This window comes from Rasamsonia byssochlamydoides, assembly GCF_041956645.1.
Source record: "Rasamsonia byssochlamydoides strain NRRL 3658 unplaced genomic scaffold VTN77scaffold_2, whole genome shotgun sequence".
Lineage (NCBI taxonomy): Eukaryota > Fungi > Ascomycota > Eurotiomycetes > Eurotiales > Trichocomaceae > Rasamsonia > Rasamsonia byssochlamydoides.
In genome coordinates, this window is record NW_027192385.1 from 331307 (window position 1) to 355131 (window position 23825).

The window sequence follows — 23825 nt, forward strand, 5'->3', positions numbered from 1 at the left end:
GTTCAATTTGCAAGGCAATCCTCCGCAGCGCGCGGTGACTTGAGCTCCCTCCGCGGACCCATCCGGCAGGTTTGCCGAGCTCCACCAAAACAGGAAATTCAGCTACAACTGAAGACTGGACTGGTGCAGGGATCTGTATGGGTTTCACCTCTGAATAGGATTTATGTAGCAGGAATTTCACTGCGTACATAAATTTGACTCATCGATAGGCTTTACGCGATCTACTATCTACTGGTCCAGGCGTAAAGCAAAGCAAGAGAATTGATAGCAAGAGCGGAATTGATTAGCAACTAGCTATCTCGGTAAGGACAGAGAATAAAATCAAGACGATATCAGCAAATTACGCAGGGAATCAACCACGCAAAAATTCAAACTGAGTAGAGAACATAGAATCGCTGGCACGCTTCTGAAAAGTCATGAAAAAAAAAAGCTAGTATCCGTTCTCCCCAATCCGCGGAGCACCGCCCTTCCAGTCGTTGCGCTCGTAGTAGCGGAACACCAGATCATACCCATCCAGGTCATGCACAATACGGTCCACACGACGGTATCCAGGGATCTGCTCCATCTTGGCTGCCCGAAGCGCTGCTTGACGGTCCACCAGCTTCGGACTCAGACACTCGTCCGCGTACTCCCTATCCGCCTTCGCCTCGAACAGAGTCACCGTGAAGCGGCCCGGCTTGAAGATGTCCACGACGTGCTTGACAATGTCCGCAGTCTCTTGTCCGTTCTGCTGGTGTGGCACGTTCGTCTCGAAGGAAGCATACGAACAATGGGGCTCCGGGGTCACATGGACGGTAAAGTAATGAGTGCCCGACTGACCGTCCGGGGCAGGGATGACACCATTCGCAGAGAACCCGCACGGCGTGAAGAGATACGCGTCAATGCGCGAGTCCGGGTACTTGCTGGCCGGGTAGACATCCGCAAGACCACACGACTCCGTGACGACAGTCCCTAACGCGTGCCCTTCGGTGGTCAGCTCGGGCGGCAGGGTGTGCTCGCCATCCGAGTCCGGGTCACTCATGTCCGAAGACGTGTTGCTGAATACGTCGACAGGCTCATCCTTGTCCTGCTCGAACTTCCGCTGACGGATTTCTGCGACCGCACTCGCATGGTCGAGGTAGAACTGCTTCGCGTTCTCCTCGTCCAGGTCCGTCATCAGAATCTCGAGTGTCTCGTCATGCTCTTCGCAATCTCCAGAACCAGACCTCTTGGCCTCTGGAATGTTCAGAACCTTGGTCTCGGTCTCCGGCTTGGGGCTCGACGGCGGCGTCAAGCAGGTGTACGGCTCGGTCAAGTACAGATACCAGTGTTCGCCGTTCATCTTGCCAATCATGTAAGCGCTGCCGTTCAAGAAGAGCTTGTCCAAAGCCTTGACCTCATCTCTCCAGCTGCGGTGGGGGCCGCGCTGACGGTCGGGAAACAGGAAGTTCTTCCGGCTGTAGAAAACACGGTACGGAGCGGCTGCAATGGAGATACCGCGGGACGGCGGCGCCGTCGATTTAGGAAAACCCGCGAACATGGCGGCAATTTCCAGGATCCGAGGCAGTCCCGACAGCAGAGTCGTAGTGCCACAGGTCTTGAGGATCAGCTTGTGAGGCCAGACAAACATGCTGGACTCAGACAGAAGGTAGGCGTCGACATCCTCGGACTCGACGATCGACAGCACCTTGCAGTTGACGAGATCCAGCATGTCCTTCCATATTTCCACGGGAACGGCCTTGAGTCCACGAGGCTCGGTGGAACCAAGCAGATTCTGAGGAGAGGGGCCGAACCAGACCTCTAACAACTTCTCCGGTCCTGTAGATACAGTCAGCGGCGACTCTCCGGCTAATATCTACTCGAATAACAAACCTTCAAATGCATTGGTGGAGTCCAGGTCGACGGTTGCTTCATGATTGATCGTCAACGATGGCGTCCCAGCAAATGAGGACGGCGAGGTCGTGTAATTCTTGGGGATCCCGATGTAGACCATATCCGTGTGCGTCTGTTTAACAACGGAAATTGGGCAACAGGAAGACCAAGCGAAGAGCTAGAGCCGAGACAAGAACAGCGATGGAAGCACTATCTGCCACCCAGACGAACAATGCGGTGTCCGTCTGAGAAGAGAAGGCCCGTTTATGAGAGGAAAGGGTGCTGGCAGACCAGCCAGCCAAGTGACAGGGAACAAGCTTGAATAATCCCGGAGGGGATATTAGGGAGGTCGAGCGGAAAGGGGAATGAAAAACGCTTTGATCGAGGAAATGGTGGCTACTTGACGAGACCCTCGCGCTGACAGATACCGATACCGGTCAAAGTATCGGGTCTAGCAGACGAGGATATCTGCTGGAGAGGAGAGAAAAAGAAAACGATTCAAAAGTTTGAATTGAAGGTCGTGAAAGCACGAGAGGTGTTATCTGGGCCTGTCAAGGACAAAAACAGTCAGATATCTTTGATTTTCAGAAGAAGGCGGGTAGAGTAGAACCATGGACGAGTAGCAGAGGATAGGATGACTCACTTCGCAGGCTTGGACAGGAAACGCAGAAGGTCCTTTCGGCTCATGGAGGACACGAGACGTCTCTGTGCAGGACGAGGGGCGCGCAGCACGAGGCCACGACGTTTAACACATGGACGTAGACGACTGCCGATTCCAATCCTCACGCGTAGCAAAGCAGACAGATTAGATTTTTCTCGATTTTCTTTAAAAGAAAACGAGGCACACAGATGAATTGAGCAGGCAGAAGGTCAGTAAATAATTTTAAAGGCGATCAGACGTGGTGGGTGTGTCAATTAGGGCAGGTCCCTCTCGTCTGTCGTGCAGTGTGGGTTGGGCGAAAGAAAAATCTAATAATAATCGCGGGGGGTCGCGAGTAGCGCCTAGCAGACCGAAACGGGAATGCAGCTGCCGCAAAGTTTGACCGGGCAAATCAGCTGCGGGGAGGCCAAGCAAGGAGCAAAACAAGAGGGATTTTTCTTCAATGACAGTTTACTTGGTGATATATGGAGTACACCACCATGTGCAGTGCCGAGGGCAAGCAAGGAAAGACAAAGAAAGAAGCAGCTCGGAAATCGCGCAGGAAGGCAGTGGAAAAGGTGGAAAAGGTGTCGTGCGACAGTGTGGATTGGCCGACCAACCGGGAGTGCGGTCTGCCGTCGGGCAGCAGAACGGTGACGTCGTTCGCCCAGGCACCGGATCCGCTGTCCGAGCAGCATAAATAGCTCAGACTGCTATAACTACAGACAGGTAGAAAAGAAGAATTAACCTTACCACTCATCTACTTAGCCAAGAGTTTGAAGTGAAACTGCTTCAATTTATTTTCATTTTTTGAGCATGATCCTCAGGGTATCACTACTGTCCACGTAGGTTAAAACAGAAAACTTCCAGAACAAAAAACAGACGCCCACGTTGTCAGTCTTAATCAACCGTACCACTCTGAACCGAAACGCCAGTAATGAGTAAAGCCTCCTCGCAGGTCGACCAGCCTGGGCTAGCTGTCTGCAAGTCCATAGTCATAGTACATAGTATGCAGCCAGTTTAATGGCCTAGGATGGCGTGGGCCATGTGGACCTCGCCCGCCTCGGCAATCTTCGATGCGATCAGCTCTCCAACCTTCTCATTCAGTTGCTCTCGCAGCTCATCCGTGACAATGGCCGAGTGTCCATTGGCCAGATGCGCGCGTGTCTCTTGTAAAGTGGAGAGCACCGCCAGCAACGCGCCCAGCACCTTTTCTGCCTCGGGCCGTCGTGGACCGTCTTCCATAATCGCATCTCTCAAGAGCTTCTCGTATGGCTTCAGATTCGGAAGGATAAGCTCCCGCACGACCTCGGGGCCTCCAACCGCGTGCAGACCGATGATAGCACCGTAGTGCGTCCCGAATGGTTTGGAAGGATCCAAGAAGTTCTTCAAGCACGACCGCGCCAGTCTGGGCTTGAGTGTATGAGACGCATGGGAGTATTTCTTTGCGATCAGGCCCAGGAGAGACGCCGCAAGGTCCCGCAGGGCAAACTTCTCAGATAGGTCGGCATTGTTGCCTCCGAGCTGGCGTCCGATGAGGCACGTAAGAACGGGAGGGACTAAGGAGGCAACCTGGAGTAAAATCGACGACTTAGTAGACACAATCCAAACTGCATCAAAAGGACACCTACATAAGGATCCACGTAAAGGGACTTGTTCTGGATCAATGCCTCGGTCATACGCATAACCTGAGTCAAGACAAAGATGTCCTTCAAGCTATGCGTCACCTTCTCAGCGATGAATTGCACGAAATACGGCACGAGCTGGTGCAAACCAGGGTCCTCCCGCAGGCTGGAGTAGGCCGACGTCCTGTATTCCTCGCTGGACTCGTCCAGAAACGCGTTGCACACTTTCTCAAAGTAGAGCTGCAACTCCTTGGACAGGATGTGCTTCACCAGAGGCTTCACGGCCACGTTCTGGTTCCCGCTCATCGCCGCCAGGGTGGGGTTCGCGTTCGGTCCTTTCGACACCAGTTCGAGGTTGCGCGACTCAGCCGACGTAGGATTCTGCGGGATAGAAGGCTGCACGCCTTCGACAGCTAGCCAATGTGCTAGACGATTGCCAATATCAGTACCGTCCTTTTAAAGAACAAGACTTAGTATATTGAGACCTACCGGTAAAGGTCACCTCCCTCGGCACCTTCGGCAGCGGCGCGTTGATCAGCTTCTCAAAATCAACCTCCTCATCCTCTACATAGAACAGGGGCTGTCCCGGACCCAACGAAGCCTCTCCAAAGCGGAGTGGTCGCGTCGACTCGTACCCGTACAGCGGCTCCACGTCCAGCACGCGCAGGGCATTCGAGATATCCTGGGTCGTCAGCACGGTGCGTCGGCCATGTCGCATGAACTTGAGAGCCTCCTCCAGCACCTGCGCGATGCGGTATTCGACGTCGCGCGCGAGGTTCTCCGTCACGTCGTTGTTGAGGTTGGCGATGCCGACCGATTCGGCGACGTCGCGGATATTGTCCGGATTCCAGACGGACATGGTGAATGTCGATTTAGGCAGGAAACTCGATGAAAAACACTCCTTCACGTGTAATAGCCTTCGGAGAGTGTTTCAGGGATGTGGGAAGATCAACAGATCAGAATGTCAAAAGGAATCAGCAAAAGGGCTGACGGAAGGCAAGAGGCATTCTGACAGAGAGGAGCCAGAGGGAAACGAAACGTTCACGGACGTGAGCCACCTGAAGAAGATGACGCTGAGACAATGAGCAAAGTCTTCAGCCCCAGAAGTTCTGCTGATTAAATCACAGCTTGTTCGAGCAGCTCCATAAATGCATTGATTCTGAAGTCTGCGGAGATGGAAGCTGCACCCGGAGGTATTCTGCCTTCCCGTAGAGGAACAGGACAGCAACACCGGACCAATAGCCATCACACATCTCTTTATCTACTTGCCTACCTACCTAGTACTTCGAAACAGGTACACTTTCATATCATTGTGCATTAATAATTTCAAGAATAATAACAAATCTTTTATCCTCATTTTTTTCTCATTGCTTTATTACCGTGCTGGCACTCCAAATATGCACCTCTAACAATATATAAATCACGCTATGCAAAGACATTATTATTAGTACAGTACAACTGCTGCTAGCTCCTTGTTATCCAATGGAGTTGGAACCATGAACAGAATCCAGCTCTATCCTTTTCTCAACTGTCATGAACTCTGCGGGAGGGAGATTCTTCGACAGTCACCTTTAAAAGCACAAGTTCTTGCCCTGCCCTGTCCTCCTCCTTTTTTTTGTAAGGGGCCTCAGGAGGGCCTCGAAGTAGGCCTGACATCATACATGGGACAGCAATAACCAACCCTATCCTACAGGTTAAGAAAGATCAAGGAAAACAAGAAAAGCAGTGCCTGCTGTCATATTGGCTACACTCAGGACTTAATAATATTGTACTGTACATCATCACACGCACTAACATACCAACGTTCCAACGCCCTGACGCACTGAAGCTAGCAGCTAATCAAAAACCGATTCAAGTGGGGATCAAAACCGACGATCAGGGAGATAAATGTCCGGAGAATTACCCGTATTCATCAGATTTTTAATTATTTCTTTGCATCCCAAGCGCAGCCAACTAAGGTAACTAAGAGCAGCCCAACAAACTTTAACTGAGAAACTCGATCCGGATCGTTCTTATTACTACTCTGTAATTATGAGGGGTTAATAATTATCCTTGCAGACTTAGCTAAGTGTTGACTTTGACTTGTTATTGGATCGGCATGGTCCATGCTCTCTCTTGTCGAATGTCTATCAATGCGATCTATGGAGGGAAGTATCGAAATCATGTCGTTGAAGTATTACTCCATATGGAGTACTCCGTACTGGTAGGCATGTTTGAAGGGTTAAAGGATATTAAGTGTCTCTGCCAAAATGGCAAACTGGAAAAGAGCTTCATTAGTTAATACTATTCTTACTCGTCCAAGCCTTGCAGCGGTTTGGAATCAAGCTTGCTTGATATTAATTATTAATTCTTATTGCATTCTAGTCTAGCTTTGATAACAGGCTGAATGAATAAACAATTTTTTCCTCCCAAAATACTACTGATTAGCAATGTGGTATTGTTTACGAGCATTCTTGTAAACCCAACATTTTCAAAGCATGCACAACGATGCGATCCATCCGGGGTATCAAATCAACTGATCGTTCCTGAGCACCTGTGAATTATCCCGACCAGTCACAATTCACGTACCACATTAGCTACCGCAACTCATGTCTGACAATTAATTAATTAATTAATTAATTAATTAGCCACCGGTGGTGAAAGACCAACAGACACCGAAACAAAATATCATCGAACCAAGCATCCTTGCAGTCCTCCATGCGAAGGATCGGGTATCTCAATATTAGGGACAGCGAGCAATTCAACAGCTCAGTTAGTCTCAGTAGCAGCTGGCGCAGCCTCGGCGGCTGCAGGCTCTTCTTTGGCCGGTTCTTCCTTAGCTGGTTCCTCCTTGGCTTCGACCGGCTCTTCCTTGGCCGGTTCCGCGTTCGCGGGCTCTTCTTTGGCTGCCTCTTCTTTCGGAGCTTCTTCCTTGGCCGGCTCCTCTTTCGCAGGTTCCTCCTTGGCAGGCTGCTCCTCAGCAGGAGCGTCATCTTCAAGTGGAACAGTACGACCAGTCTCCTTCAGTTCAGGAGCTTTGCCACCATATGTCTTGGGAATATCGTCAGCAAACGAGAATTCGCGCGCCAGGTTTGCTCCGTTCGTGATTGGGTGGAATTTGCGGATGGTGTTCTTGCTGAGGAACACCTTCATGGCCGAGAACATCCAACCCATAATGGCCGGAACATTGACGAAGAACTTTTCTCGGAGGATTTCGGGGTACGCCGTGGTGAAAACATCAATGGTCTTCTTCGAGGCAGCGCGAATTGTCGGGTTCATACGCAGGAAGCTGACGTTCTGATAGTCGTGAACCTGAATCATTTGGTAGGGGTCTTCGCCGTTGTAGTCCATCACCGACGTCGCCTCTCCAATCTTCAGATCCTTGATGGCGAGTTCCATCAGAGCGACACGCCATTTGATAAACCTGTTGACAGTCAGCAACAAAGGCTTCTCGTAGCATGCATCGGAGGCCAACTTACTCGTCAACGTCACCAAACGTCCCGTTGATGTCCTTGACCGCGCCATAGATGTTCCAGGTGAAGATCAACTTGCCGTATTTGGGGTCGTCGTAAGAGGTGATGTATCCCAGGCCGTCAAACTTCTTGGCGCTAAAGCGAGCGTTTTCTGCCAGTTCCAGGGGATTCAACTTCTTCCGCCACTCCAGAGCCTTGGTCAACTGCCCCTCAGCCTGTTTGACGTTACCCTCGTTGGCGCGGAGGAACTTGATCAGGATGTTTGCCGTGGGAGGGTCGTTGAAGTCCTTCAGAGGAACACCCCACATCTCTGTGTGGCCGGCCTTCTCGAGGATGGCAGGGAGACGGTCGAAGAACTGGCTCAGGGCAGGGTTTTTGGCCAGAAACTCTGGCTTCGCGGGCGCCTCGCTCTCATCCTTCTTGGGTGCTGACTCGTCGTTATTCGTGGCAGGAGCGGTTTCGGCGGCAGCAGCCGAGCCATTGGCCTCAGCAGGCTGTCCAGTGGTAGCTTCGGCAGTCTTCTCTGCCGGCTTCTCTTCCGACACGGCTGTGACAGTGGTAGTTGTCTCCTCGATCTTGTCGGTGGGCTGAGTCTCAGGGACCGCCTGAGGGGTTTCCTGGGCGGTAGGCTCTGACATTGTTCAGTGGTCGAATTGGATGAAGTTTATCTGTGGATGAAGCATGAGTTAGTTGACTGTGAATTTCCTTTTCCAAGAAGGGATGAAAAGGGGATGAAAAATATTCAGGTACAAAAGGATCAATGTTACACAGGAGTAGGGAACAAAGGGAACACTTTGCGACAGGGAAAGACAATCACATGTCTTGCGTATCTGTACGGAGTACTCACCTCAAATTTCACAACAGCTACTGATGTCAAAACAACAGTGAGTTGCTGCGATGAATGGAGCGATGGAGGATGCCGCGTCTCTGGAGGACTGATGCAGGGTGAAGAGTCAGGAGGCGCGGCGCTGACGGCGATGATAAATAAATGGATTCATCTAACATGCAGGAAGGTCAGGGGAGCTTGGGGCAACAGCGGGTCAGTGACGGGGCCTGACTGCTCTAAGACTCTTCACGTGAGCCGGCTAGCATGGATCTGGGCTAGTCCGTGTTTCCTCTCCGAGTCCCGACCGGCCTAACTCATCTCAGCTTAGCGCGGCCCCTGCCTTAAATTGCTACGCTGTCTGTGCTTCGCCTTCCAGGGGTTCTGGATGTTGTCGATGCTGGCCTAGGCCAATGATGGCGCCCATGTGCCCCTGATGGAGTGACAAGTCAACTGGTCTGGCTACCAAAGTCCATTTCTGCCATTGTCTGTTGGAGGTAGTATGGAGTGCGGAGTACGGAGGATTTCATGACTAGTAATCGTCCTTCGATGTCTTCGATTTAACTGGTAACTGAGTCATTTATGGGGCACGTCCGATTTGGGATGCCTCTGCCAAGCGTGCCAAAAAATAATAACAACAATAGGATAAGGAGGGGAATTCCTGAGCTTGAATGTTCTATTCTTGCAGTAAGAGGTCTTCTCTTCTGCCATTATTCAAGTTTTATGTCTAGAATGCCAGTCAGCCTATTCCTGGCGTATTATTGAATGGCTGCCATCGCTTTCCCGCCATCCATTTCATAACGTGCCACCATGCAAGGAGTACGGGACAATCAATTGATCAATCAACCACTCTCTGCACACCTTCCTAGCTGGCACCAAGACTCTGGTTCAAGGCCCTAGGCAGGTAATATTAGTCAGTGTCTTGGCCCAGACAATGCCCATAGAAAGGTTATATCGGCGCTTGAAATCGGGATTCCTAAAACGGATCTGGAAAACTCCTTCCATACATGTAAACTTAAAACAGTTTCAACAATTCCTGCATATCAAGCAAGAGTTTCTAGTGAATTTTTGGGGCCAAGCAATATAGAAAGAAGCCTAGAGGAGATATGAAGACGGCAGTATTAGGTATTCCATACAGTCAGCAGGAATCTTCATTCTCAACAAGGTTACGGGTACATAATAAATAGTTCAGTTTGCCCACACCAATCAGCAGACAATCCGGTATCAGGTGCCTCGCTAGGAAATTCCATTGCTCTGCAGAACATCCCGTCCGTCAACACGAGTCCATGCTAGATTGATTGCGTTCCTCTACTGACTGAATTGAACCTAACCTTCGTATCAGAACTTACTAAGCTAAATTATGACCTTGTCATACAGACTGACTGGGTGCACTACTGAAGAAGCAAACTGGAACAGTGGCAGTGCTGTTCTTCGCTATTAATGACGGCCCGCGATGGGTCTCCGCTCTCCACTCTCCAGAGAAGTTAGTGGTCTCCCCACAGCTTATTATTATTATTATTATTATTGCTTGGCCCTCAGATGAGACGCCAGAGGAAAGCAGTGTCCAAGGAGAAGCCATGAAGGTCATTTCCAAGTACTATTCAGGGAAGCTAATTATATCAGTCCCCTGCACAAGGGATTGTAGCATGTCTACAGCCCCTTAACCTTAATTGGATATCAAGGCCTAAACGTAGAACCCTCAGAAATCTTAAACTATAGATTTGACAATATATTTCCGTTATAGTGGTCACAACCTTGCTATTTTATATGCTATACCTTAGACCCTTTGGCAGTATATCTAATATCAATTAGCTTATCTCTACTAAATTAAAAAAAAAAGAAAAACCTAAGGAGAAGTACTACAACTGTTTTAAAGCTACATAATAGTCCTTGTATTTAAAGCAAGTAACTCCTAATTATTCCCTATCCCTATCATGGTAGATCACTGAATTACAACAAAGAACGATAAGTGCTGTTTCCAATTTTCCTATCTCCATATACCTTCAGACTTCAGTTCTAGATTTGTTATTCTCCGGTACATATCTCTCTGGACACGTGGTAACTGCTAGTCTGTAGCGGTCTGTCTGCCACACCGAAGCCATCCCCTCGAAAGAACATGCCGGAGGATCGCCATGAGCGCCTGCAAAACGTTGACAAGCGGCAACTGCACGGACACGTGTTCCCAGTGCCCAGGTCCAAGTGGCATGCTCAACGCCGATTGTTCTAGGAAGTCAATCTGTCGGAAGAGAATCCAGCGGTTTACAAAGTAACTTCATTGCACGAGTTCTACGAAGATACCCGTTCTGGACTCCGAACCCTAAGTCCGACTGGACTCCCGCACGCGTAGGTTAATTTATTCGTGATCATGAGCCCCATATTTTATCTTAGAATATATATAGTATTGTATGTAAAAAAAAAGCAATATCGAGATGCTAATAGTAATGATTGAAAGATACTGGAAGGATGCCTAACTCGATACAACTTTCAAGCAATAATGTCATGTTTAGATGCCACCATGCAGGTCTGACTCGAGGCATGCTTATTGGTATAATTTTCATATTATCCTAGACAAGAATATTCAGCTAGATGCACCTAAGTTTTATGGGTATGGGTATGGGAATAAAATATGCCCCGAGGGCGGATCATATGGTTGAAAGGTGGTGAAGAACTCCGTAGCCAACAATAATACCATTGATTAAAAAAACAACCACGCTAGTTTATTAGCTGACGACAGCCAAGGCGAGATTATTGTCCGGATAAGAAGTATGATAATACTGGAGTAGTAATAACAGGATGCAACCCTGCTAAGCGTGGCTGACAACACGAGATTTTGCATAGTAATATTACCTGTTTGGGTCCTTTGCATATTTAGATCTTACCTCACATATGCTTTCTTCAAGGATATCTAATTATCCTGTTCCCGAACACGACGAATTCTTCCGGGTGGTGCACTATGAGGATTGTCCAAGAAAAGAACAGGGTTAAGGAACAAATCAAGTGAAAGATCACCATATTACTAATGACTTTCTGTGATCCAAGGACGTATGTACCTTGTTCATAGCCTTTCCCTAGCGTACGTACAGTACAATACATATCATGCAACAGCTACTGCGCGTAGGTCCTTGCAGCATGTCCAATTGCCGATGTTATGCTCATCCTGGCGGGGATGAGTATAAAGAAACTTGACGGTGCTCAGCACTGGCTGGACTGGTTCTGTTGCTGAGGCGTCATTCATTTTCTTTCAAAATGCGGTGGTTTGCTTGTTTCCATTTTGGGGAGCTTGTCGTCGCCGTCCAAGCTCTTGCCCAAGGCGTCTCGACGACTCTCCCCACGGCAGCGTCCACTTCCACTGCCATCGCACAGTCTCAGCTGGAAGCTTTGGCCAGCTATGCCTACAACATCACCACGGCTTCCCTAAGCAACAGCACGTCCGGCTGCACGCTGGATAACCTCCAGATTCGGAAAGAATGGTATGTGAACTGTTCTACTCTTTGGCTTAACATCTAGCCTAACACGATTCAATCCAGGTCCGACTTCTCGACTGCAGAGAAGAAAGCATACATCAACGCCGTGCTCTGTCTTCAGAGCAAGCCATCGATTACACCCTTTGAACTCGCGCCCGGAGCCAAGACCCGATACGACGATTTTATAGTCACCCATATCAACCAGACACTGGAAATCCATTACACGGTAAGTAGTCTTATTTCTCGCTTTGAGAGTCGTCTCACTGATTCTGATCTCTTTCAAAGGGTACTTTCCTAGCGTGGCACCGATGGTTCACCTGGGAATTCGAGCAGACGCTCAGGAATGAATGTGGATACACCGGTACTGTTCCGTAAGTGTCAACGACATCACGAACGGTCTCGTTCTCCAGCGCTAAAGATACCTTCTTTCTCTCTTGCTTAGCTACTGGAATTGGCCTGCATCGGCAGAGAGCTTGGAGACCTATCCCGTCTTCGACGGCAGCGACACGTCTATGTCCGGCAACGGTGCGAAGGTCTATAACGAGAGCGATGTGATCCTCTACTTGGGTAACTATACGCCCGTCTCTCTGCCTTCTGGCACCGGCGGGGGATGTGTTACCAGCGGCCCCTTTAAAAATTATACAGTGAACCTAGGACCGGCGTCTCTTGCGCTCCCAGGAGGCACCACCGAATCGGTCCCCAACCCTCTCGACTACAATCCTCGCTGCTTGAAGCGCGACCTCACCACGGCCATCATCCGTCAATATGCCAACTACACCTCGGTGGTGAGCCTGATCCTGGACAACGACGACATCTGGGACTTTGAGATGGTCATGCAGGGGGCTCCCGGCAGCGGGTCGATCGGGGTTCATGGCGGAGGGCATTACGCCATGGGCGGCGACCCTGGCCGAGACTTCTACGTTTCTCCAGGCGACCCGGCCTTCTGGCAACATCATGGGATGATCGACAAGGTGTGGTGGATCTGGCAGAGTCTGGATCTCCCAGCCCGGCAGAATGCCATCTCCGGCACAGGAACCTTTCTCAACGAGCCTCCATCAGCCAACACCACCCTAGACACTGTCATCAATCTGGGATACGCGGCAGGCAGGCCGACAGCGATGCGGGATCTGATGAGTACAACTGCTGGTCCTTTCTGTTACGTCTACATTTGACAGCAGTGGTCTATACAAATTCCTATTTAGGAAGATCTACTGTCGAAGTCATCTGGAAGACCCTCTCTTATCCCCACGACCACCTACTTAGCTCATATTTGACTTGGAGACCTTTATATTGCCTTTGCCTTCCAAATACTACCTCTTGGACATCCCCCTTATTATAAAAACATTAACTTCCTTGTTTACACTGTCACGTGGTTGTAAAAACAAATTACTGAAATCTGGCCATCTCCTACTACTATGAGATATATAAATTGGCAAAGGGATTCATATTGGTACGAAGTTATATATTATCAAGGGTATTCTTCAGTGCGTGAGACAAATATTAGTACGGGATATGGTGAGAACTATGGCGAGGAATATAGGTAGGAGGCCCGCCAGGAAAGCGGATAATTAAAACTATATTTATATAGCAGGTACATACAAAAGTTCCGAGCATAGAACAGGTATTTTCTCTTAAACCAGTCGATGTGATTAGGTATATATAGAACACATACTCAGTAGGACACAAAGCTGGTGCCACCGTCCATCCTCAAAGACATCAGATACAATGGCGAATCAGATTTGAAAGTTTGGAATATAAGCTACCAAAGGCCATTCGGCTTAATATTAGGCTACGTTCCTTCCTTCCGACCTTCCTTTCGAGGGGAAAGGATCACGAGCGATCAAAGGGTGATGTTCTCGCAGGAGTATACCTCCTAAGTCGTGACAGTAGCGGAAAAGAAAAAGAAAAGAAGAAAAAAAAAGAAAAAAAGAAAAAAAGAAAAAAAGAAAAAAAAAGAAAAGAGTAAAAAGAAACAGGAAAAAAAAGGAGGATTCAAAATAAATCAGAAAGGTGATAGAGAACTAAGAAAACCGAAGGTGACACCATTTCTGTGTCCGAACAATACCAGCAATCTTAAGTCACGTGAGAGGTACCGTTTTAGGTAAGAAGTCCTCGTTCGTCTTTCAGGCATGACACGTCCACTTTGACAGGCACAGCCATCAAGGTGGGCTGCGTGGCTCTTGTGGCTGGTTTAGATCGCGTATTTTCATCTACCTAGGTAGGTTGTGATAGACGTAAATCATATTATTAGCATCTTGGTGGACTCCATGCTTCGTGCTGGATGAACAGAACGAACCGCCTCGACGTCATCACCCGCCGAACCCCAGCAACCCCACGTGAGTCAGGAACAAACAGAAAGAGAACAAAACAGCGGACTCAGCCATCCACCCCTATATCCATGCATTCAACCACCTGTCACTCGATCTATCTACTCTCACATTGACAGAAAATCACCAAAATACGTCTGGAGCCCACTGGCAGCGTGGGTTTGCACCTTTTTTTCACTTCCCACTCAGCTTCTTCAGCTCCCAGCCTCCCGAATCCCACCTGACCACTGTCTAAGCCTTGGACAACACAGGCAGTCAGTGGAAGTGAGACACCTCTCACCCTGCATCTGACTCTATTCCGCCGGGTCTGGTTTATTTATTAGGCCCCCGGCTGATTACCGCCCTTTTAAAAGCATTCACCCTTTGGGTTGCTTTTTCTTTTCCTTCCTACCCCGCAGTCGGTCCGCCGCCATGACGCTGTCCCACGGGACGCACAGCACAAACGAAGTGCCCAAGAAGCCCAAGGGTGTGTGCAGAAGACTCGCATTATATACTGTTAATGCAAGTCCAAAGCTGATGACTGTGCAGGCATCTTGAAGAACGCAACTTCACACCAAGCCCTCCAAGCACAAGACACAACCACCATCTCTGCACCACTGCCTCCCGACTCCATCGACAACAAAGAGCTCACCCTCCAAAATACCCTCCAGAATGCGGGCCGACGGCGGTCGTCGAGTGCTCGTCGCTCCTCGGCTTCCCGACGCCTGTCGGGCTCCAGCGTCTCCGGGCAGGAAGACCACTCGCACCGGTTGAAGTGGGACGAGGCGAATCTCTACCTGACCGAGCAGGAAAAGACGGCCAAGATGAAGATCGACGAACCGAAAACTCCCTACGTGCCTCATTACGACCCGTCGCAAGATGAAGATGAGGACGAGGACACGGAACGGATGCTGGACGCGCAGGATCTGGTCGTCGACGAACTCGACAAGGGACGTCAGAAGAAAAAGGCTGTGCGAGACAGTGACATTCCCAGCCTCGAGCTAGGTGAACCGGAGGAGGATTTCCAGCTAGCAGACAGTGGTGACGAGAAGCGGATCTTCTGCGAACGCAGTCTCAGCGGAGACTCGACCCGGGGCGAGAAGCACGTCATGGTGGATAATGAAAGCATCTCCGGGGGTGACGAGGAGGGAGAGCGTCTGATGACGCCTGAGGAGGCCAGGGAGAAGCACCGCCAGTTTGAGGAGCGGCGAAAGAAGCACTATGAGATGAAGAACATCAAGGAGCTTTTGAGGTAGGTTCGCTTGTAGTCATGCCAGCCGACCTTGCTGATGTATTCGTTGCAGTCATGCGGCGGATCTCGATGAGGACGAGGACGAAGACGAGGAGGAAGATACTCCTGCGCAGCCACCTGCCGTTCCCAAAATTCCAGAACGCTTTATGAACGGTGAGAAATAGACGGGTTGATGAGTTTTCTACCGACACTTTCCCTACCACTGCCCCTATCACTCTACTACTGGTCGGATTTCTTTTATCTTCGGATTCTTGGTTAGTCGTCAACTAGTCTCAACATACTGTGGTCTATGGTGTTTGAGGATTTAATACACTATGTTATGGAACGTGAGGCCGTTTCTCAGGTAGCTAGCTTATCTTAGCTATATGCTGCAGTGGCTGTAAACATTTCCTCCAGTCTTGTTGAGTTTGGTTGCTTTTTTCTTTTTCTTTTTCTTTTTCTTTCTTTTTCTGTCTTTTTTTGTCTCCTCCTGCATGAGATGGCATGGCACTGGCGAGGTGGATGGATACCCTGTATATTCCGTTTTTGGTTTGATTTTTTTTTTCAGCTGGACCTGAGTTGATTAGTTGTTATCAATTCAAGGCAAATTTTTTCCAGTTGAATTTAACTGATTCCTCTCTATCCAGATATTTACCTTATATGTGAAACTCTGCAGAGTACAATCTCTGGTGGTTGTTTATATTTATATTCTTGTTACAGTAGGGAAAGGAAGGACGTTGAATTGATTTAATAGTAACTAACTCATTTCTTATTGTGATTCGATTCCTCCATCACGCCGTCACGCGATTGCACCAGTGACTCACTCAGTCAGTCAGTCAGTGAGACATGGTTAATTCAGGTTACGAATTTCTTCCCTCGATAAACTCCCCTTCAGAGCCTTCGCCTCCTCAGCCCTCCTGAGAAACAGCACCTTCGTCCCTCTCAAAATCCGAAACAAACGCTGCCGATTCAGCAGTCTGCGCGACTTCTCCAGTAGCCGCTCCGCCTGCAGACAAAGGAACTTCCAGTCCGCATCCGCCGGGGGATCCTATTCTTCAATCTCCCAGATGATGTCTCGAGGGAACCGGCTCCGCCAGTAGGACTCTCGGGGCTGCCACCCCGTTGCGGTGAGGAATCTGGAGACGCGGAATGGTGCATGTGGTTGAGAATGAGGTAGACGATGTCTATCGGTAGACGGGGATGGAGATTCTGCTTCTTCTTCTTCTTCTTCTGGACTTTGGCCAGTGTGGAAGAATGAGGAGTGCTCCTCTTCTTCCTCAGCCTCTCGCGATAACCCTGCCTTACACTCAAACGGAAGAGCTCCTCAACCTCAGGGACATTAATCGGGTCTTTCGCCGAGATCAGCGCTTCCGGGTGGCAACGACGGCCGTCATCGTCCAGCGAAGAATCCCAGAACCTGCCATCCAGGCAGTTGCTGACTTCGAACGGCGACGGCTGCTCATTCCATCGTTCGTAGAGGACTTGCGTGAAGAGCGCCAAGTCGGTTTCTGCCTGCCGGCCAACAATCCTCTCGATCAGGGTCCAGCAGTGAGCGTGGAGGGGGAAGCCGTGCAGGTAGCAGACATTCTCCTGATGGTGATGATGATCACCAGGATGATTATTATCCCAGAAACTTCCCGGCGAAACCGTCATCAAAGATGTGCTGCAGACGTTCTTCACCGCATCGGTGAAAATGCCCTCTCTTTCCCAGGGGACGCTGAAGATTGGCTAGGCGCGGTGTGCAACTGGCTTATGCCGGAAATGTGATAATAATACTGCGGTGAATAATCGCTTTGCTTCCACTTGATAACTGCTCCCATTTTTTTATTTTATTCATTTAGAGTCAAGTAAAAAAAAGGTCTTATGAAAAGGACGGCAATAATTGGAAGGTTTACAAAGGTCTACTCCAACTCACTAACTCGATAAATCCTTGTCCAAAAAGCAGGATTCTTCAGACACCTTCGCTCGACTCAGACTTTCGTGCATGTCCTCATATGCGATTTTGTCGCTGATCTGAACTCCACACGCGCAGCAGAAGGGCGGTGGATACTTGGGGCGACGGCGGCGCATTATTATAAATTATAATATAGATAATAAAAGACAGGTTAGATATCTAGATACCGAGAAACAGCACTTGGAAGAAGTTGGTAGGTAGGTAGCTAGGGTGGTAGGGTGGTTTGAAAGGAAACTAAATGAATCAGTACCTCCAAGAGATCAATAAACAGTAGAATGTTAGTAGTAGCAGGTGAGTGTGGCATGTATCTACAGTACCTGCTCTTCGACGCAATTATATATATTTGTGTCTTATGTCAGGATAAGTGCAGAATGATCCTATGATGTGGTGTTAACAGAAGCCTAATTATGCCTCCATACATCTACACACATTTATTTATTTATTATCATCTCTCTCAACCTGGTATACCAGCAATGTAATTAATTATAAATGCAGCAAGTCTACAAAAGGGAGATCGTAAATGTCCTGTCCCTTATCGTCCTTGTAGAGGACAGACACGACTTTCAAAAAACAAACCATGGGTTCTTAGTGGAGCTGACACTTAGGGAATAAATTGTCGACATAGATTGTCATCTAACTAGAAGGAAAGCTTACCGCATTGGAAGAGCAATGGCTGTTGCCTGAAATCCCAGATGAACTATTCAGGGTAGCGGGGGCTCTGTCAAATCAATCAAGTTCTAATATCTGCCACTCACCAAGCCCAACTAGAGTAGACAAATCTGCTAATGTCGCTACTGAGTAGATTCAGTGATTTTTTTTCTTAAAAAAGGCTATCAACCCTGTTTGACTTTGTATGTACCGTAGATTAGAGAATATCATACTTCCAAACCATCACTAGGATATATAACCTCCCTTATCAACAAAAACCCTAGCTGTATATGTACATTCGACACGAAACAGATAACAACGACAATAACAATCAAATAAGGATTGGCAGATCACACGATGCGATAAGTCACTAATTATATAATGACCCAAGATACAGATTGAATTTATGTCCTTCTTCTCAATTATATTGAATATTCAATGTTCAACTTTAATAACGATGGGCACTCAGCTCGCAGAACTCGCTTCAGATGGAGTACTTTTTCTTTTTTTTTTTCTTTTTTTTTCTTTCTTACATCTGTCGCCTACAGAGTAATTAGTTGATCTCAAAGGTTTAGTTCCGACTGTCGCCAGCAGCAAGAGACTAGGTAGGTACAGTAGGTGATCCCTGGAGCCGGTAGCTGCAAACTAAACTAGGGCGTTTCGCCATCGTTCGCAGCTATTGCGTGTTTCAACCTCAACATCGACGGAAGGGCATTCTCTCCAATGATCTATCTCGATGAGCCTTGTGTTGGCTAGGGCCAAAGACTCCGAATCTTACTTATGTAGTCAGGCTAATCGAGAAGGAACCTTGGCTTTGGTTCTTTCGATTAATTTAATCCCATCACACGGATGAAGCCTGTTGATTGATGGATCAGTCGCACGCCGCCATATAAGTGCAAAACCGTCTTTTGTGGTATGATCATCCAGGTATCTGATTGAAGAAAAAATTGGAAATTAGAATCCGATCTATCGGCGTATTGTGAGGACTCCGCAAGCTTAGCACATGATAATGGTATCTGAGGGGCTGACGTCTAACAGTCCAGAAAAGAAGTGTGCGTCCAACAAGAATGATAATTCCTTCAGTGAGATAGATAGCAAACATCTCACACCAGCACCGTCTTTGGCAGCTCTCCAATCCTATCAGCTTCGACCCCTTCACCCCCTCCAATCAGGTCCTTCTTGGCCGTCTCAACGTCCGCTTCGAACCTGCTCGGTTTGGACTGCGTCTTGAACGCCCAAATAGACTTGTTGTTGAAAATGTCATCCATCTCCTCCAGGGACTTGCCAAGGGATTCTTGGAAGACAAGGAATACGTGGATCAGGGCGGCGAGGCAGAACGTGCCGAAGATGCAGTATACCTGCAGAAGAGTCAGCTTAACTACCGTTTCTAAATAACTAGCCTCCTGCTCAAGGACGTACCTTCCATTGGATGTTCTCGAAACCGGGAGGGGTGAAAAATGTGAGGGAAAAGTTCCCAGCCCAGTTAAAGGCCGTCGCCAATGACACGGCCTTGCTACGAATATACAAGGGAATAATTTCGGCGGGATAGAGCCTGATGACGTTAGCAGTGTTGGTCAACACGGTTGAAAATATCAGATGTGTAGGATTTACCATCCAGCAGGCCTATCGAGAAGTGTTAGCAAGTGTATCGTCAGAAAATTCTTGCTTGGTACGGAATATTACTGACCCCCACGTCGGTGCATATGCAGCAATGAACAGGTATGAACACGCGATTATCGCCTTTGAAGCTCGCGGATTCGTCACCTGCCAGGTCACGGTCGAAACCCCATTCAAGCCTCCTGGAACCGCATGGCCATAGGACGCCATGAGCCCAGCTTCCGTAAACAGCAGCACTGCCATAAGAAACGACCCCGTCATCATCAAGCGGCGGCGGGGCCATCTGTCGATGAAGAGCAGCGCTGGGACGGTCATACCGACACTGATGACATACTGGATCGATGCCGCTAGAAGGGTGTCGTTGCCGGTCAGACCTGCCATCTGGAAGATATACACGATGTAGTACATCATGGCATTCGTGCCGGTGTATTGCGACCAGATGTGGGTGAAGATGGCGCAGTGGACGCGAATAATATTGCGTGGCTTGAACAACTCCAACCATGACTGGTCTTTGTTCTGGCGCTCCAGACTGAAACACTTTCATCAGAACAGGTCTTCTGAGAGAGATCGAAAGAAACCAACTTACTCGATTTTCTCCTGGATCTCGCGGACCTGTGCAACGACAATGGGATCCAGCTTGTTGCCCCGGGCATGTAGACTGGCGAGAATCTCAACAGCCTCGTCCCACCGGTCTTTACTGGCTAGCCAGCGTGGAGAGCGCGGGATAAAAGGTAGGAAACAAAGGAGAATCACTGCTGGAATCATCTGCAGTCCCCAGGGAAGCCGGAAGGAAATGTTTCCCTTGAGGAAAGAAGTTCCATAGGTGACGTAGTACATGATGAGGACCTGTCGTGCTGTTAAGACTAAATAATCTTTTTGAGAGATGGATAGATACACATACCCCCCAGGTGATCATCCATTGCTGGAAGGAGATAAGTCGGCCGCGAGAATGAGGTAGACTAATCTCTGCAATGAGGATGGGACTGCAAAAGCACAGATTAGGTATTTTTCCACATAATCGATATACCATCTCTTGGTAGATAGATAGATACCCCTGACTGGTAAAAATGCCCACCGCAAAGCCATTGATAATACGCGAAACAATCAACATGGCGACATTCTGGACCGCACACATCAAGATCGACCCCACGATCCAGATGGCGCAGGCAACAAAGAGCGAATCCCGCCGCCCAAACCGGTCACTGATGAACGTGGAGAAGATGGAGCCAAGTAAAGAGCCGCCGGCCATGCTGGCGGTGATGCCGCCCTGCAGGACGGAATTCGGGTTGTGGAAGTAGGATTTATACTGTTCACAACCGTCAGCAGAAATAGATCACGATCAGATAGATAGATATATTCGGATTGTAGGTTCCTTACCTGCTTCGTACCAATGATGGCAGACATGCTGGAGACATCGAACCCTTGGATCAGGCCGCCGATCGTGGCCAGCCCCGTGATGAGGTGGACATTGGAGAATTTGGGAATTTTCCCCATTTTTCCAATATACAGTCGAAAAAGTCTAGATATTTTGTGTTGACTGATAGTCCTTCCATAATAGATAATAGGTCTGGGGTCACCACTAATTAAATACCCAATACCTAGGTAATCACTAAGGCTGGTCTAGGATTTTAGTATGGAATATCGCCATCCTTCCTAATTCTTCTTCCCTTCCCCTCTCGGTAAGTCAGCTCCGACAACGCCCGCCTTCCAAGCGACAGGGCTCCAAAAGACCTGATTCGATCAGAGATCCTTGGAAAAATCGCGTCTAGGGTGGGTCGAAACAAAAAACTAGGACTAGATCAGAAACCTTCAGACGAGAGCTAAATAAGCATGCCACAACGGCTTTTACACTGTCGACCTCGCAAGGTAGAGTGCAGTAACGGCGAATTCCGCCAATGATAACAACTATATCAATGTACATAACTGACATACAACTAGGTCAAATGTGACGACGAGAACTAATGAACCTGCAGTTGAAATGCCCAGTTTGCAGCCCAGACTCTGCAAGACACAATCGACACAGAAGGAAACAGAGCAAACTGGAAGTGATGAGCATGCACTCTCTAACCTCCTCTCCTAGAGAATTAATCTACGGAGTATATATTATATTACTCACCCCTTTTTTCTAGATCCTATATTTTAAGATATTATACTACTATCTATATATTGCCTCGAAGGTTTGTTCTCTTAGTAGGAAATAAGTAGGCACAACCCTAATCTATATAGATTTGAACAGGATTTCTGTCGAGAAGCTTATGGTAGGTTGAGCTAGTTTGCTATTTTCAGAGTCTTCCAGCTGATCAATTATTTTTCAGACAGCCGTCCTCTGTATGACCGCAAGCGCATTCATGCTGAGCGGTATCAACTCTGCAAATCAATATGGAATATTCTGACCTCCTACTCGATTCGTGTATTACGGAAACCCTGGAAAGAGGTCGGCAGCGAACATGGGCATGAAAGCGTATTTCGTGCGGTTGGCGAGCGCCATCCTTTAGGGAAGAAAAATACGAGGGAGATACTAATTTCGTTCGTGCATAGGCTATATCTGGATAAGTGAAGCATGGGAGCCAGCATCCTAGTATCTACACGAACGAAATTAGTTTTTTTTTTCCTCATAACTGGCTCTCCTAACTGCCGAACTCGAAGAGACGGGAAGATCTAGATCCTTACCCCCATAGCATGCAGTTTTCTCTTACAGCCAGATGATCGATATAGCAATGAATCCGGTGAGTTAGGGGCATCATTGCTCGCTGTACGATCTCTACCAGATTGGCATGCCCAGCGACAATAATAACAAGCTGACCAGAATGCCCCGCAGGACGAAGACAGTAGTAGACTTTCAGTTTCTACCCGCATATGTCCGACACGTGCTGAAAGAAGGCGCGTGACATTGCCTGCACAATCGCTGAAGTCATGGCCATGGCCATGGCCATGAGCCACAACACCAGTATTAATGTGCTAGCTAATACCTAGATAGATAGAGACGAGGTGATGCCGTACATACATCAGGGGAACCGTTGACGCTGCGACGGAGCAGGGAAAATACCTCGCAGACAAGACAAGACCCTGCCGCTCTTGCAAAACAATATCAAGGCAGGCCATGGGGTTGAATTGATGTTGATGTTGAGTTGATGATTCAAATATTCGCTCCATCCAGAAAAGTTTGCATGCCCTGAAATATATAATCTTGATCTTGAAGGTTGAAGTCAAGTAAAGTACAGTACCTGTAACTGACTAGGTAGTTAGCTCTATACTTATATACTCTGCGATAGCCATATTAACAGCAAACCGCCAAACTCGACAATAACCTGATATTACCCACGCGATCGATCAGCACACCTACGGACACCAACAACCTAGCTGTCAGGCCAGACTTGCGATCTGTCCGTGAGGTCTTTCCTTGCCTTGCAGCTATTAATTACCATTGCGACCAAAAGGAAAAAAGGGTGATGAAAATTTACCTATTATTAAATAAGAGGGAATTTATTTTTTTTTCTTTTCGGCTTATAATAAATATATATAAAAGCCCATCTTTCTTATTCTTTGTTTTCCCTTTCCGGTAGAGCTGTCATTTATCCACCCTCTCTATTAATTAATTAATATTATCTGATGCCTGATCTCCTTCAGTCTCGTCTCTGAAAACAGAAACAGCACGTCTGATCGATCGATCTTGTTGACATTGAGGTTGTAAGTAAGTAGTAACTAAGTAAGTAACTAGGTAAGTAACTAAGTAATTAAGTAACTAGCATTGTCATCAAATAAATCCTACCCTGCTTTCTTTTCTTTCTTTGTTTTTTTCTTCTGGCCTTCTTACACTTTCAATTGTATATATATAGAATCAGCTGCCGATGCACATGCACATATATAGATAGATAGATATACAGTACATACACTACGTATATAGACCGCCAATGGCCCGCTCTCCTCTCCTCTCCTTTCCAGGGAGAAAGGAAAAAAAAAAGCCAGAGGATGTTCTTTTTTTTTTTAAAAAAAAAAGAATAAGAGAGAGGAAGGGAAGAAAAAGAAACAGAAAAAGAACAAGAAATCACACACAATTCAGCTCACAGCTTGCAGCTTGCATTTCTTTGGCATATAATAATAATATAACATGTCTGCCCTGCCCTCTACTCTAGCTATCCAGACCGCAGTAGTAGATGCATTCCTCTTTCTTTCGATCTTCTCAATAAAATAAATAGTATTGTGCGGTACAGTTA

At 48.0% G+C, this 23825-nt stretch overlaps 7 protein-coding genes across 7 annotated transcripts; 2 read left to right on the forward strand and 5 right to left on the reverse strand.

Annotated features, from left to right (window-relative positions):
- Positions 1-430: 430 nt before the first annotated feature.
- Positions 431-1972, reverse strand: VTN77DRAFT_2677 (uncharacterized protein; the record flags this gene model as incomplete). The annotated part of the gene is made up of 2 exons (XM_069418542.1): positions 431-1797; positions 1852-1972. 2 exons carry the CDS (start codon positions 1970-1972, stop codon positions 431-433), a joined length of 1488 nt encoding a protein of 495 aa, XP_069282158.1.
- A 1539-nt stretch (positions 1973-3511) lies between these two features.
- Positions 3512-4975, reverse strand: VTN77DRAFT_2678 (uncharacterized protein; the record flags this gene model as incomplete). Its single annotated transcript, XM_069418543.1, has 3 exons — positions 3512-4063; positions 4123-4541; positions 4606-4975. The coding sequence occupies 3 exons, from the start codon at positions 4973-4975 to the stop codon at positions 3512-3514; spliced, it is 1341 nt and encodes a 446-aa protein (XP_069282159.1).
- A 1889-nt stretch (positions 4976-6864) lies between these two features.
- On the reverse strand, positions 6865-8206 carry VTN77DRAFT_2679 (uncharacterized protein; the record flags this gene model as incomplete). Its single annotated transcript, XM_069418544.1, has 2 exons — positions 6865-7519; positions 7575-8206. The coding sequence occupies 2 exons, from the start codon at positions 8204-8206 to the stop codon at positions 6865-6867; spliced, it is 1287 nt and encodes a 428-aa protein (XP_069282160.1).
- Positions 8207-11637: 3431 nt separating this feature from the next.
- Positions 11638-13027, forward strand: VTN77DRAFT_2680 (uncharacterized protein; the record flags this gene model as incomplete). The annotated part of the gene is made up of 4 exons (XM_069418546.1): positions 11638-11861; positions 11919-12081; positions 12141-12226; positions 12298-13027. The coding sequence occupies 4 exons, from the start codon at positions 11638-11640 to the stop codon at positions 13025-13027; spliced, it is 1203 nt and encodes a 400-aa protein (XP_069282161.1).
- A 1566-nt stretch (positions 13028-14593) lies between these two features.
- Positions 14594-15577, forward strand: VTN77DRAFT_2681 (uncharacterized protein; the record flags this gene model as incomplete). Its single annotated transcript, XM_069418547.1, has 3 exons — positions 14594-14648; positions 14711-15413; positions 15466-15577. The coding sequence occupies 3 exons, from the start codon at positions 14594-14596 to the stop codon at positions 15575-15577; spliced, it is 870 nt and encodes a 289-aa protein (XP_069282162.1).
- Positions 15578-16361: 784 nt separating this feature from the next.
- On the reverse strand, positions 16362-17045 carry VTN77DRAFT_2682 (uncharacterized protein; the record flags this gene model as incomplete). Its single annotated transcript, XM_069418548.1, has 1 exon — positions 16362-17045. The coding sequence occupies one exon, from the start codon at positions 17043-17045 to the stop codon at positions 16362-16364; it is 684 nt and encodes a 227-aa protein (XP_069282163.1).
- Positions 17046-19097: 2052 nt separating this feature from the next.
- VTN77DRAFT_2683 (uncharacterized protein) lies at positions 19098-21105 on the reverse strand (the record flags this gene model as incomplete). The annotated part of the gene is made up of 8 exons (XM_069418549.1): positions 19098-19352; positions 19414-19546; positions 19606-19617; positions 19682-20140; positions 20198-20457; positions 20513-20594; positions 20664-20917; positions 20989-21105. 8 exons carry the CDS (start codon positions 21103-21105, stop codon positions 19098-19100), a joined length of 1572 nt encoding a protein of 523 aa, XP_069282164.1.
- Between the last annotated feature and the right edge of the window lie 2720 nt (positions 21106-23825).